At 39.5% G+C, this 15,178-nt stretch overlaps 1 protein-coding gene across 1 annotated transcript; it reads left to right on the top strand.

The window, feature by feature from the left end:
* The first annotated feature begins 7,217 nt into the window (after nucleotides 1-7,217).
* On the top strand, nucleotides 7,218-12,799 carry LOC120559739 (RING finger protein 223). The gene is made up of 2 exons (XM_039801722.1): nucleotides 7,218-7,580; nucleotides 11,736-12,799. The coding sequence occupies exon 2, from the start codon at nucleotides 11,836-11,838 to the stop codon at nucleotides 12,559-12,561; it is 726 nt and encodes a 241-aa protein (XP_039657656.1). The 5' UTR covers nucleotides 7,218-7,580; nucleotides 11,736-11,835; the 3' UTR covers nucleotides 12,562-12,799.
* The last annotated feature ends 2,379 nt before the right edge of the window (nucleotides 12,800-15,178 follow it).

Below are 15,178 nucleotides of genomic sequence, written 5' to 3'. Positions count from 1 at the left end.
ACATGGTGTTGGAATATGGAAAAGCACCTTACTTACCTTCTTGTCACCTCTCCAGAACTGATTTTTCTGGTTTTGCAATAAATTAGTGTATCCGCCCTGTGAATCGGCTCCGCTTCTAAATGTAATGGGTTCTTCCTTGGCACATGCTACATCCTTCCACCAAGTTTCATGAACAATATGACCTCCTTGGCAAAGGAAATAATCATCATTATAATTAAAGGCATTAAAGTGCACTTGTTTGGATTCAAAATGTGTCCTGATCATTTCTGATTATTGTCTTCCCATTAGACCGCTAGAATGATCCTGATCAGTTATTCAAAATGTGAACAATCAAAAAGAAAATCATACCTGAGATGGACAATAGCCTATTGACCAAACCCTTCTAGATATTACAGTAAACACAAGGCCAACATCATCAAGCCAGTGTCCACACACCCGTCTGCCTATTCCTACCAGACACCCAGACTTTATAGTTGTTTAGCCTCTTTTTGCAATTGTTTTCAGTCACTTTATAGTTGTTACCCATCTCTCTGTGGTTGTGTGTCTCATTGTGGTCATTTGCATCTCCTAATAGTTGCTTTGTGTCTTTTTGAGTGACATTTTGTAGGTGAAGGCCATGGGGGCCCCTGCCACTTTGAGCCCCTGGGCCTGTGCCGGGTAGGCCTGTCAGTAATCCATCCATGAATAGGACAAGAGAGGGAGGAAAATTATTACTATAATTAAATGTTTATTTAACCTTTAATTATATAGAGTCTGAATGTGGTGTTTAACAATTTCAGATTACAGTTTTAAAAATTGTACATGAACTTATCGGTGTTATGAACTAAGACTTGTCAGGCTCAGGGTAAAGGATAAATCTGGTGGATTAATCCACTGCTGAAATTCTACTTCTGTTTGAGTAACACCTGCTTAAAGACTACAGTTCATATAAATATAAATAATAACATTTATAATTATTATTAAAGCTATAGTGCTTAGTTCCTGTCTCCCCCATGAGGAATTCTAGTAATGACAAGAAAACTGTCGGCACATCCACATGATACAAGCCTTCCATGATCGCACACCACCCCCACCCCTCCTCCACACAGTTGCTTGTAGCCAAGGAGGACACGGAGGATTAAAAAAACATGATGGACTCTTCAGAAGAGCTAATTATCTGCGCTTGAATTTCTGCGCGCAAAAGTCACCGGATGACACAATTTTCTAAACATAGCCATACTGAGAAATGCAGAGAGAATGTTGTGGAGCTGAAATTAGCTTTGTATCAACTAATTTGGCAATGGCTTGAATGTATCGAATGTTTATTAATATAAAAAGTTACGCACTAAAGCTTTAAATTAACAATATATAATCGAGGCAGTTTGTTGTTAAAGATTTACATCTTCAGTAGGAACCAATAGGCTTGGAGCTGAAAGCTACAGACAGGTTGAGAGACAGGAAAAGCAGAGGTGCAATTGAGCTGAAAAAGACCTATTGTTGGTTTTGGTCTTTTCATGGGATTTGTGGACAATAACAAATATATAAATATTGCCCATCTGAGAATGTCAGAGGCCTGATGCATATTTACTCATATTTTCTATCTGCAATGACGCATTCTTTAGAGACAAGCAGTTTCATTTCACTTCCCTTGATGGATGACTATAGGAGAGATTTGATAAATGATTCAAAGTCCTGATGATTTACTTATAGCAACTCAAATCAAGGCCAATAAATCAAAAAGCTTTGTGGAAAATATTGTTATAATGTCTACCAAATTAAAAAAAAAAAAAGAGCCAGACTAAAATTTCAACGTTGATCTCTTAAGTGTTTGCAGTACAATTACTTTTGTTCATGACTCAGAGATTGGGTCAAAGCTCCCTGTGAACATGCTACTTACACTGTTACATTCACATTATTTAACCTTGAGAAGACCAAAAGCTGTGACTTGTTCCAGAAATCCAGAGAATGTTTTTAGACAGACACACAAGTAACAGGCAAAAACTACAGCTGCTTCAAGCAGTCTACTACTTCCACCACTATTAATACTGTGACTGTCCCCAGTTTAATGTTACTGCTACATATATGCTACAACTTCCACACTACTCATTTTCTGGCATAATGATGATTATTCATACTAGTGTAAAATAACTACTTGTAAAGTACATTACATTACTCAATACTGTACTAGTCATTAGTCACTGAGTAGCTTTACATAGTTGGAATGGTACTTTTACTTAAGTGAAGAATAGGAGTACTTCAACCACCACTGACTATTCGTTTGTGTATTTCGTCCCACTTGGGTTGCTGTCAATCCATTCCTACTTTCCTCAGTCAAACATCACTTTATTACCTGTGAACGGTCCACAATGTTGCTGCTAGGCCTTTCACCAGCTCCACTGAAAGGTCTTAAAGCCTTCTATAGATTTGTAACAACTGTTTGAATGAATGCTGGTATAAGGAAAGTGTTCGGCTAAAAAGCCTCATAAAAGAGTTCTTAAGGGGAAAATACAAATCATTCGTATATTTTCTGTCTCAACTGAACCCAATGCATGGTTTCTTTAGCACAATCAAACAAATAGCCTAATAATTACTATCATATTAAGGCAAACTCAAATAAATAAGATGGAAATGTGACCAGGTGTACATCGACCACAGCAGAATTCAAATAATTAATAGCACATCAACAATTAAGAAGGAAAACTCACTCAGTGATGCATGAAGGAGCTGTGACTGGTCAGTGAGAGCACATCTGAACACAGCTGGAGTCACCTAATCAGGGGAGTGATGCTGGGACAAATAGTCTTTTGGCCCTCTGTTTGGGGGGAAGAAAAAAAAAAAAAAAAAAAAAAAAAAAAAAAAATTTTATTTTTTTTTCCCCCCGGGGCAGCGCCCCCCCCCCCCCAAAAAAAAAGCACCACAAAAAAAACAAAAAAAAAAAAAAAAAAAAAAAAACACCTATCTTACACCCCTAACACACAAAAAAAAAAAAAAAAAAAAAAACATATAAAAATTATATTTTATCACATTATATATCAGTCTCAGAACATACAAAGTAAAATGCAATAACAACACAAAACATAAATTAAATACATAACAAAATTGTCATTTAAAGACATATTCATTGTAAGAAGTCTAAGACTTTTAAAAAAAAAAAAAAAAAAAAAAAAAAAAAAAAAAAAAAGATGAAGATTGTAAAAACCTGTTTCCTCTTACTTTTGTTAGGTTTTCTATTTTTGCATTCAGTCTTTAGTTTATGTCATGTTGTTTTACTGCTTTTCGTGCATTTGTATCTATTTATGCATTACCTACCCACACATTTCTCCTATTGTATTTGCACTGTGCCATTGTGTACCCTGTTGCCATAGTCATCAGATACTATGCATGGGTGTACTGCCACCAAGCAATACACTATGTCCTATGGTTGGAGTACACTGCCTCAGGATTGCTGTGTCATTTTTAGCAATGTGCACATCAGAATAATAAAAGTATTACAGATAGATGTTGACAAGATAGGGTCTTAAGATTAGGTAACATTGCAGGAGCCACCGTAATGTCTTTATCCTATCAGTTTATACTGAGCTTTAGTGGTGCATATCACCTGCTCTCTGCAATCTTTTCTTCTGTCATCGCAGAAATCCATTCTAAACATTAATCAAAGCTATAGATTATGAAGCTATTGCAGTCTGACTTAACAAAAACAATTTTTTTCATCACATCCATGTTACTCACACACACACACACACACACACACACACACACACACACACACACACACACACACACATAAAGACAAGAAAACACTTTAGATTGAATATAACATGTATTGGAAAAATAATGAGCTGCTTCCAATCCATGATCCAATAATAATAACAATAATAATAATAACAATAATAATCTAATCCTTTATGTTCATGGTGGAGGTGAGAGGTAAGTGTGTGTTTGACAACAGGTGTTTTTTACAACGTGTCATCATTTTCCAAGAGTCACTTTGCTTGTATGCAATTATGCATGAAATAGACTCAGTGTAAATATAACCATAAAAGCTGTATGTTGGCAGTGAAGGTCAGTGTGCTGGAAAATGATAATCTCAAACCAAACAGATATATTGCATGAGTTGATTTCCAAAGTGGCATCTTTGTTTTGGAAATACTGTGATAACCTTTCGGAAACCTAAGTAGTATGAGCTTTGTAACCTGCTTTAACTCATCTTCTTTTCTGAGGAAGCTATGCACAACTTACATAGATTGGTAAACTAATTTGTTAATGAAAATGAATGATACTCTCTCGATAAATGACTTGGCAAGAAAACACAAAGAGCGCTACGGTCATGTGCCAAAGATTATATGAAGAGGAACGTGACTGTTTTGCGGTTATGGGCCATAAAGATAAGTACTGGTTTACCGTAAACTGTAAAGTAGACCCTCATAAACTTGTGAATCAATATTTCCTGTGCATACCTGCTTTATTTTGAAGTCCTTTTGAACCTCAACAGTCAGAATTTAATATGCCCTTTGTTTTCTGTTGTCTAAGAAATAGGTGACTCATCCAAAATCTTTTACACAGTCTAATTTGTTTATAGTACAATTTATTAGCATTGTGATTTATTGGAGTCTACATCTCACATAGAGGGACTCAAATATAAACATTATTTGTATATATTAACAATATTTGTGCTTAAATTACAGCATATACAGTATTTGTAGCGCTAAGCTCTTATTTTAGTAAACAAATATCCCATTTACCCCAAAACTACCCTCGTCCCGCTTGCTCTACTAACATCCCTTCCAACTTTCCACATCTCACCTTTAGCACATATTGGATGTGGGCTTTTTACTAAAGGTCAGCAGCGACCTTCTTTCAGACATGACACCTTCTTGTTGACAGTTGACTTATTGTTGCTTGTTGATATTTAAGAAAGGACAGAGAGAGGAAGTTTATAGACATGTCTTTGTCCATTGCTACCGGAACCCATTCTTACATTTGAAGTTTTAAAATTCACATAAAGACTCCCTGCCAGTGGCTTTCATATCGGAAAGAAACTGACATAATGCTGCTGGTGGTTGCTGAGGTGTAAATAAGCACATGGTGTTGGAAGATGGAAAAGCACCTTACTGGATGGTTTCCTTGTCACCTCCCCAGAACAGATTTTTCTGGTTAACCTCCTTGGCAAAGGTAATAGTCAGCAATATAATTAAAGGCATGTGCACTTGTTTGGATTCAAAATGTGTCCTGATAATTTCAGTTGATTGTCTTCCCATAGACCGCTAGAATGATCCTGATCAGTTCTTGAAAATGTGATCAATCAAACAAAAATCCTACCTGGGATAGACAATAGCCTATTGGCCAAACCCTTCTACGTATAAAAGTAAACACAAGACCAACACCATCAAGCCAGTGTACACAAACCCTCATGCTCATTCCTACCAGCTGCTGTAACATTGTATGTTTTACCCTCAAAAAATGCAAGAACACAGGTTTTTGTCCTTGGAGGATATCATCTAATAACTGTCGGCAGAGTGGCGAGACAGTCAACAATGTGTCATTTTAGAGCCTGCCTGCACACACATCGTCCCTGCTCACGTGCGTATCCCTCCTGAACCTCAGCAGCAGCTTCACCCAACCCTCCTTCCCACAAGATAACTTACCGTAGTGTATTACTCTCCCCCATCCAGCCACTAAATCTTTGACATATTAATTATCAAGCCAAGTTCATGCATCCCAGGAAGGGGAATAAAACAGCTTTTGATCGTATACCTTCTCTTTCCTCAAAGCACTCACAACTCAATGACCAATAAATGACTTTGCTGATATGATACGGCAGTATTTGTGTTGGGGTTACTAAAGAACTGAGTCACTTAGGCAGCTGGTATGCAGTGACACACTATTGCTAATGGCCCAGAGCCATTAGTCAGTAACATAAAATAAAATGAGTAGTCAAATAAAAAGTCTTCAAGATTAGCTTAATGAGCAGGAGCCTCTTCCTGGTGGATGTTTTTTTTTTTTTTTTATTTTTAACATTTATCTCCTGAATAATGAATTAATGTTTATAAAAGTCTTTGAAAGGCAGATTAGAAGGAAATGTTCTTTTCTGCTTAATAGTGATCTCATCATGTAAGACCAAACATGACATAATTTTTGTCATTACTTTGCCTGGGTAAGCGGTGGCGTATAATAATACAAAGTTGCTACTCTAGATTCGCACTCTGTGGATCAGCCTGGCTGGTGCTGATGTGTCAAGCTGACCAGCAACACTGTAAGCAAGTGAAACAACAGGCTACTCACAGAGAGTGGTGCTCCTGTGGGAAGACAGCCCTGTATCGCCACCTGTTACCTTATCACTCACTAAATGGAAATGAATCTTTTATATGTATTGTGCAGCCTGTGCACGCTGGCTGATGCAAAAGCTGTGTAGTTTGTGTGTCTTTTGTGTTTAAGGTCCACTGCAGTGGTAATACACCACAACGGCTGTCTCATTCTGCTTGCATTTTGTCATTCTGGGGGGAAAACAGATGCAGCCTGTAGAGTTTTAGACATGAGATATTGATGACAAGAAAGTAAATGTAGCTGTCAGTTGAAGGATTTATTACCCTGTATATTGGGCTGGAGGTGAGGGGTATTTGCATTATTTTGTGTGTGTGTGTGTGTGTGTGTGTGTGTGTGTGTGTGTGTGTGTGTGTGTGTGTGTGTCACAAAGTAGACATTTTAGGTCCATTCCCAGGCTTGATACACACACAGAGACATTGGTTTTAGTTTTAAAATTATCTTTATATGTTTTATATGTTTTTGTTTTACTAGCAGCAAATGCACATTCTTGTTTTAGACAGTTAAAACAGCTTTAAAACAGTCTGTTTATTTTAGAGGGACTGTCGTCTTTAAAGATCATTTTAAAACTAAAATACACACTGTGTGTGTGTATCAAGCCTGGGAATTTTAAAGGACCTAAAATGTCTACTTTGTGACGTGTGTGTGTGTGTGTGTGTGTGTGTGTGTGTGTGTGTGTGTGTGTGTGTGTGTGTGTGTGTGTGTGTGTGTGTGTGTGCGTGTTTTGTGAGGGTAGGTTGCAGGAAAAAAGGAAAGATAGAAAGATATCAACATAGAAAGAGACAGGGGGTGGTGAGTGGGTAAGAATGTGTATTATTCTGCTTGAAGCTTCTTCCTTCCCCCTCCTCCCGCTCCTCCCCCTCCTCCTCCGCCTCCTTCCCCACCTCCAGACACCACCTCAAGGCCGAGGCACTGTCTCAACACTATTTGCATAAGGTGCTAAAAGGGGAGCTGACAGAGCAGGGCAGTTGATACTGGAAAGTGGACACAGGAAGGAGGACCAAGAGCTGATACAGGAAGCTATCACAAACACAGCCTCTGAGCACACACCCACTTACACACACACACACACACCTGTGACTCCAGCAGAGTATTCATTCAGACCGGTACAGAGAAGGACCTTGGCCTGAACAGAGGCACAATTAAAACACCAAACTCCCTGCCGGCATTCCAGAAGTCAGTTGACTTTGACTCCAGAAAAATGCATTTTGGAGTGGAAAGGGAGTAAGCTGAGCCCAGAGAGATAGAGAGGATCATCTGACATCTTCTTCAGTTAACAGGTAAACTGAACCTTTGCTCTAAAGGCTGGCTTTGTGCTTTTTGTACCAGTTTGTGGCTTTGTGTTGCTGTAGTACACTACTTTAAAAACTTTTTCACTGCAACTAACGTTTTCATTTAAGCTGTTTCTTTTAAAGGGAAGACCATACATTACTCTTTTTAAGAACTGTGAGTGAAGAGATTTTCCTAAAACCTAATACCAATGAAACTTAACTCCACACTGTTGGATTCATCTGTAATAAATTAGGTATTTACTTTACCTTAAGTCCTTAACTGTATTTAGTTGCAAATAAATGACAATGCAGGTGGATAACATCCATCATGAGGTGGATAACAAACTCCAATCGTGAAATTGTTGGGTCTTTGTATATTATAGATTGTGGTCTAGACCTACTCTATCTGTAAAGTGTCCTGAGATAACTATTGTTATGATTTGATACTATAATAAATTAAATTGAAATTGAATTGAATCTGTATATTCAGTTAGGATTCCCAAGTGTCTGTGTGCCGTTTGCATTGTCTGTTTACATGTGCTTATCTGTCTGTTTTGCCTCAGTTAGCCTCACCTTCAGTTAAACTGTCCGCAGCAGTCTCCCCCCTACCCCCATTTCAAACAGCAGAGAGATCAAGTTACATTTACCTTTCAAACTGAGAACAGGTAGGGCAGCTTTGTGGATGACAGTTGAGCTAAAGATACACACAGCTGGGCCTGACATAATGGGGGCTGAAAAAAGAAAACTACATTTTACATGAAGCTTGAAAAGCACGCATCAGTTTGAATTAGGTCTCGTGACCAACAAGCATTGATTTGAATACAAATAGGTCAGTAGGACAGGTGAGAAAAACGTGCCACTGATGGCGATGAGGGACCATAAATTAAAGCACAAAGCACAATAAAGGGACCTCTACCACGTTTGAAGTTGGTATTTTGGATTCAGCAAAGGACTTACGTGAAAGAGTTCATATTTGACTCTGTTGTACAGTACAGTGTACAACCCTTGAGTTTGGCTCTAAAAGACCTATGGATTACATTTCCTCCACCTGCACTTTGGACAGTTAAAAAAAAAAAAACATGACAACAAGGCTTCAATGTGCTTTTTACATCTCACTTTAAAACAGCAGTACACAGGAAATTAGACCTTCTCCACCTTAAAGCGAGAAAACATAGATATGATAATTCCTGGATAATGGTACATGCTAAAACATACGGTAACATCACACTGAATCAAGCTAAAGTTTGCAAACATTAGCCACCATAAGCTACTGGTCATACCAGACCAAATAAGGCAGCAGCAACAAACCCTCTGTGTGAGTGTATTTATTTAAGCAGGGGTGCATTTAATTGCTCATGAATTTAACTTTTTATTGTAAAAGAAAGAACTAGTTATTTCTTCTTTCGAAACATAGGGTTAGGGTTAAAGTCAAAGTCTTACAAGAGTCTTTAAAAAAATTACATCTGTTTACCGGACACATATCTCTTAACTACAACTAGAAGTCTCACATCTAGACTATCCATTCCTTCTATATTCTGAAAACTAAGGGACATTTGAGGATACATTAAGAGTACAACAAAGCACAGCTGGAGGTCACCGCTAAAAACGCTTTCACCTTATTGGCTTTTTGACTTTTTATGTGAGACTGTGTTGTTTAATGCTCAGTTGGTTGCCATTTGCTTAGTGCTCGTTCTACAGGTAACTTTGCCTGGGGCTTTGAGAAACTGTCTCTCCTTTTCACCTTGAGCTTGATCTCTATGATCTCACATGAATAATGTGAAACATGTAACTACTGATTAACCTGATACCTTTATGGGTTGGAATGAACTCAGTCAATACTATAATAATATATACGACATAGCTAAAGAGAGCCAAAGGCAACGTTAGCTGTGCCCAACTGTGGATCATTCTTGTCTGTTTGAATATTTTATTTGAACAAAATAACCATCCAGTGCTCAACTAAAGTGAAAAAAGTAGTACATTTAAATTGCACTTGTTAGAGGAGGCAATTGACACAAATTGTCACAGCATGCTTCATTTCATGGTTACTATTCCAGATATTTTGGGGATTTTGCTTCCGTTAGTTGCGTCATTTCTTGAAGCAGCCTCATTTGACAATGAGAAGCAACTGTGTTAATATTTAAAAAACTCGAAGGACTTCCTTGAGTTTTTCAGTTAGTTGCGCTCTACTGGATGCAGGTATTTTTATCTCAGTGGTTGGTGAGGTGGGGCTCATAAAAAATATTCCATCATTGTGAGTAAAAGTTTTATCTGGAAACACTTACAGGAGGCTCCAGCAAACCACACCCAATAACAGAATTTCCGTTTGAGCAATAGGGAAACTTAGTCTTGATCCGTGATAAGGGGAGGCTTTAAACTGATAAGACAGGTGTAATTATACAGAAAAGTCTGTCGTCATCCTACTAAAGCATGTTTGAATTCAGTAGAGACAAAGAGAGAGAGTTGGCGAAGCAGGAATTTCAAGGGTAGATGGAGCGATTAGACGGAGAACAAGCAGGGACTTTGTGTACTGTAGATGGGGGTACTGGGGCAGGACCAGCCCAGAGGGCACAGAGAGGAGAACACCTGTGCTCTGACTATCCATCATCCTGAATACACAAACTTTCCCTCAAATTGTGTTCAGTGTCACATAAACTTTAACAGGAGCCACATTTCTGCACTTAAACCAACACGTGTAGTTTAATATTAGATGAGATTTTGGGGTCTTTTGATGTCATATTTTGACATTTGTATCAGATAACCGACAACATGAGTGGGTAGATTTTTGTGCTCAACATTCAGGGACGGTGTAAAATCCAAACCACAGACAAATAGTGTCATTTATAATGGTGATGTGACCTTTGCAAATATCCAGTTGACTAAAAGAACAATAGTCAATTTTGTACTTAGTACTACGGACTCAAACTTCATATATTGTACATTTGATTTGTGCATTTTGTTACATCTTGATACATTATGAATATGTCAATCGATGGGGGGGAGGGGAGGTCCCTATGTTCCCTCAGCCCACATACCCACCCCCTGTCGTATTTTATGTTTTGGATATGTGACCTTGTATTCATTGATGGAGTAATACTGATCATCTTGGTTTAGGGGTTAGGGTTAGGGTTAGGGTTAGGGCCGCAGCGCTGTGGAGGTAGGTCTGGCAATGCAAGACTAGGGCTAAGGGAACATAGACACGCTCCTGAGCAACGTCAATAGTTTAAAATAGCGAGCAAGATAGCACGTGGGCTACACTCTTTTAGTGTAAATTTAAAAACTTTTGCTTGCTTAATCGTTGGTTAGATAACATTGATTTTGAGTTTTCAGCACTTACATTTGGATAGAAGTATTCAAAAAGTTAAAGCTGCTCTCTTTGGGGCTTATCTGCCCCAAGCTATACATTGTAGAGAATGTATCCTTCCTCATCGTGTTCCCTGAGACTGTGAGGACCATAAAGTTTGCTTTCTGACTCATGTCAGGTTATGAGCAAGTAAAAAGCACCCAGTGTCCTCATGTTTACAATGACCTGCTCATTTTTGCTAGGCTCAGCTGACCCATTTGGCATTCTTGACATGATGCTCAGCAAATGATGCGATATGTCATTCACTGGTAAAACATTACAACACTAAACTGTACCAACAGGGGCTCTTATACTTGCTAGAAGTAGAAGTTTATAATTTTTATAATTTATGGTGGAAAGGGTCTCGAATATGACTTGTCTAGGCTTTTCTTGTTCAGGGTCTGCGTCCTGATTAAAATTTAATCATAAATCGAAAATCTTTTCTTGTGTTTTATAAATAACTTGAGTGAAATATAAACAATAACACTGGGCATATGCAGGACATCAGTGTTGCCAACACTAAATATGATACGGGCTGGACATTGTCCTTTCCATTCCTGTCTTGGCATGTCACTGTTTATGGTTGTTGCTGTTGCTTTAGTAAATCCACAATATCACTGAACTCATTTTGCATCACACCCGTGACTGAATTACTCACTGACAAACCAAAATCCTGTCAGCTTTGCAAAATTATGTGATCTACCTGAGGGTAAAAATAGTGCAAAGTTCACTTGCACGATTTTCTCGATAGGCCTGCATGCAGTAAGATACCATCTATAATATGAAAACTAATTTGTACTTGTCATCTGTTCTCTTTTAAGATAATTCAGAAGTTAAGGACAGACCAAGAAGAGGAAAGGAAAGGGCAGACAAGTCTAAAGGAGATTCAACAAAGGAGAGGGTAGGCTTATATTTCCGAAGATGGAACAGTCTCCGCAGTTTTGGCACATGCAGGTCGCCCCCCAGGACACTGCTGGAGAGCTAAAAAAGAAGGTGTCAGCCGTGGGCCAGCCTGAGTGCTCCATCTGCTACAACACCTACGACAATGTCTTCAAAACCCCCAAGCTGCTGGAGTGCACCCACACCTTCTGCCTGGAGTGCCTCTCCCGCCTCATGGCAGTCTCGGTGGCTGACCATGACAGTGACAGCGCCAGCACTCGCCTCTCTTGCCCCTTCTGCCGTCACCCCACCACGCTGCCTGAGGAGGGACCCCCGGCCCTGACAACCAGCCGCGAGGTCCTCTGCAAGTTGCCCAGCCACCAGCAGCAGGAGCAGCCAGTGTGGCTGGAGGGGGAGAAGCTGTGCTACAAAAGCCTCAAGCACGACACCGGTGCAGGGGCCCGTGATAGTCCCACGGCCTTCTGCGTCTGCATTGACATTGGGGCCAGCAAGACAATGGATGCTCCGATCCAGACGCAGCCCCGGACTTTTAGCCTGATGGGCCGGCTGGCAGACTGGAAGAGGATGGTGCTTTTCATCGTGCTCATGCTGCTGCTTGTTGTAGTTGTGTTGTGGCCATTGCAGTGTATGTTCAGCACTGGGAACATGCGCTGTGAAAGTGTGAAACAACCCGTCAACCCCACTGCCACAACGACAGCTACCACTACTTTCAGCCGGTTCCCAGGCTACCAGGCCGGCCAGAGATAGGCTAACTTATAGACTGGACTTCACTGTTACTGAACATAATCTTGTATATGGCACATTTGACATCAACATTTTTGTGCATAGTTGCACTTTTGCTTAGTGTAGGCTACAATGTTATTGCCACCCACAACTGTCAACACCTCAGGCTCGTTAGATGTCTGACTTTTGTGCCCCCAAGTGTTGGGTTCAAGCGCGACACTGTGGCATACTTTACCACAGAGATTAAACCATTTTTACTGAATTGTGTGTTATTTTGTCATATGTCATCAAACTCAGTTAAATTAGGTTGTGTTTTTAAATTAGAATCACTTTTTTTTTTTTTACTTCACAAAGCTATCCTTCTCAACCGTAGTTCAGCCCGGTCTCATGGAAGTTCGTGTAAATGTGACGTTATTTGAATCTATTGATACGTGTTTGTCGTTTTTTACGTGGTGGACAACACGAAAATATGAAGTAATGTATTTCAATAGGAAGCATATTTCGTGGCCACAGCACGAAATTGTAGGGAGTAATATAAAAAGCCGAAAATGAGGTTGGTCGGGGTGGTGGATGGGTCAAACAACACAGGACTTTCATCCGGGCGAGAGGGGATCGCGTCCCGTTTGCGGCGCTTTGTTTCCCGGGGATGGCGTCCCTGCGTGTGGCGTTTTGTCCCACGTGTTACTGTGGCGCGTTTAAGGCGCCCTTTCCCCGTAATTTTTTTCCTAAACCCAACCTCCGCCATCCCGTTATTGTGGCGCGTCCCCAGCGGGCCGCCTCGCGGGCCGTCTCGCGGGCGCCTCCCGGCTTATGGAGCGTCCTTTTCGGCCGCCTCCCGGCGTCCTTTCCCCGAGAAAATAATGTGACATTTACACGTAAAAAAATAATGTGACATTTACACGTAAAAAACGAGAAAAACGTCTCCGTGAACACGTATCAATAGATTAAGAATAACGTGGACATTTACACAACTGCCGTGAGACCGGGTTGCGTAGTTAGCCGTTAACCGCCCAGGAGTGGTGGGACATGAACTCTGACAGGCACCTTCCCTCAAATCATGTTCAGTGTCACAAAACATTCACAGAATCCACATGTCTGCCCTTTAAATCAACACCTGTAGTTTGAAATTAGATTAGAGTTTTTGGTCTAATTGGTTTGATGGAATTTGTCATATTCTAACAATTAGATTTGGATTTGTCAACATTTAGCTGACGTAAAAACTTGTGTATCTAAGCCAAAGTGACATTTAAAATGCTTATGTTAATTAAAATAATACAACAAATAGTCAATTATGTACTAATGTACTATGAACTCAAACTTAATATATTGTACATTTGATTTGTATGTTTTGATATGTCTTTGTTTACAGAACTACAATAAAAAAGTGAGGAAAGATAATGTTCCCGAGAAATAACTAAACATTTGTGCATGACAGCCTCATTATTTATATTGATATAATTTGATTGTAATTTGTTCTGTTCATGTGTTTTCTTTTAAAAACTAAATTTACTGCAGCATCAGTTAGTGGTTTAATCTGTGTGAACAGCGGGTGTGAGTAATTCCCATCAAACAACACACAGCTTCCGACGTGCTTAAATGCAAATAAAAAAGGCTTAGTTTCGGGGTGAAGTTGCAAAATAGTCGAGCCCTTTACTGACCGCTTGTTGTCATTTCCTCCCTATCTGAACCTTAAGCCCATGACTATAAAAGCAAAGCCCTCCTTCACCTTTAAAGGAAGTTGCCTTTATTTATTCCTGGATGAGGTGTGTCAGATAAAGGAGCAGTTAGGCTGTGGGGTTTTCCAAGTATCTCACTTGTGATACATGGTTAAATTCAGTCATTTAGGAGCAGCCATAATAAAAGTGCTATTTCCTGAAGCACCATGTGAACGGCCAGTAAACATGATTAATCAGATATGGGTTGTGGAAAGTATTCCCTACATGAATAAAGATAAAAAAGAATATATATTCCACAAAAAAGAATGAATAAAAGTTCCTTGTAAATGGGACTCATGGCCTTTAAACCACATTTACACATGTGGCTATCAGCTACTTAAAACAGTTTTATTCAACACTTAATGTGGCTCCTGTGTTAAAATGCTGAAAATAACCCCAAAACAGCACTCACTCCAAAGTCATTCTTGTGTTTCCCCCCTCTTTTCATTTTATCTTGAGTTATACATTCACTGGTTATAACGCACAATTTCTACAGGCCACTTCAACCATGAAATAATCTGTCATTACCGATTAAATTGGTGTTTTTCTGGAATGCGTTTCCTGCCTTGCTTTTTCAATATTGATATTAGTTAACTTGTATTCATTGAGTAATATTCTCGGTGAACATGCAGTTCATGCAATAGAGCACTTCTCCAACTGAAGAGACAACTAGAGAGGATAAGATGGAGAGCCACAGCAGGGTTTAACACAAACAGCTTCATAACACACTGTCCTTTGTTCTCTGCTCCACCACAGGGCCGCACCTGAAGGCAAGATACAGGAAGCATGCTTCATACACTGATAACTCTTTCACTTTGGAGCGCAGGAACCTTTCCCAAAAATTTATTCTTCCTCGCCGTACCCCAGTAGAAACAAAACTGCTCCAGATTAAAAAGCAAACACAACAGAAACAAGCAAAATCCACG

The sequence above is a fragment of the Perca fluviatilis genome, chromosome 5 (genome assembly GCF_010015445.1).
Source record: "Perca fluviatilis chromosome 5, GENO_Pfluv_1.0, whole genome shotgun sequence".
NCBI lineage: Eukaryota > Metazoa > Chordata > Actinopteri > Perciformes > Percidae > Perca > Perca fluviatilis.
Note: the sequence above shows the minus strand (reverse complement) of the source record. Positions and strands in the feature narration are given on the sequence as shown.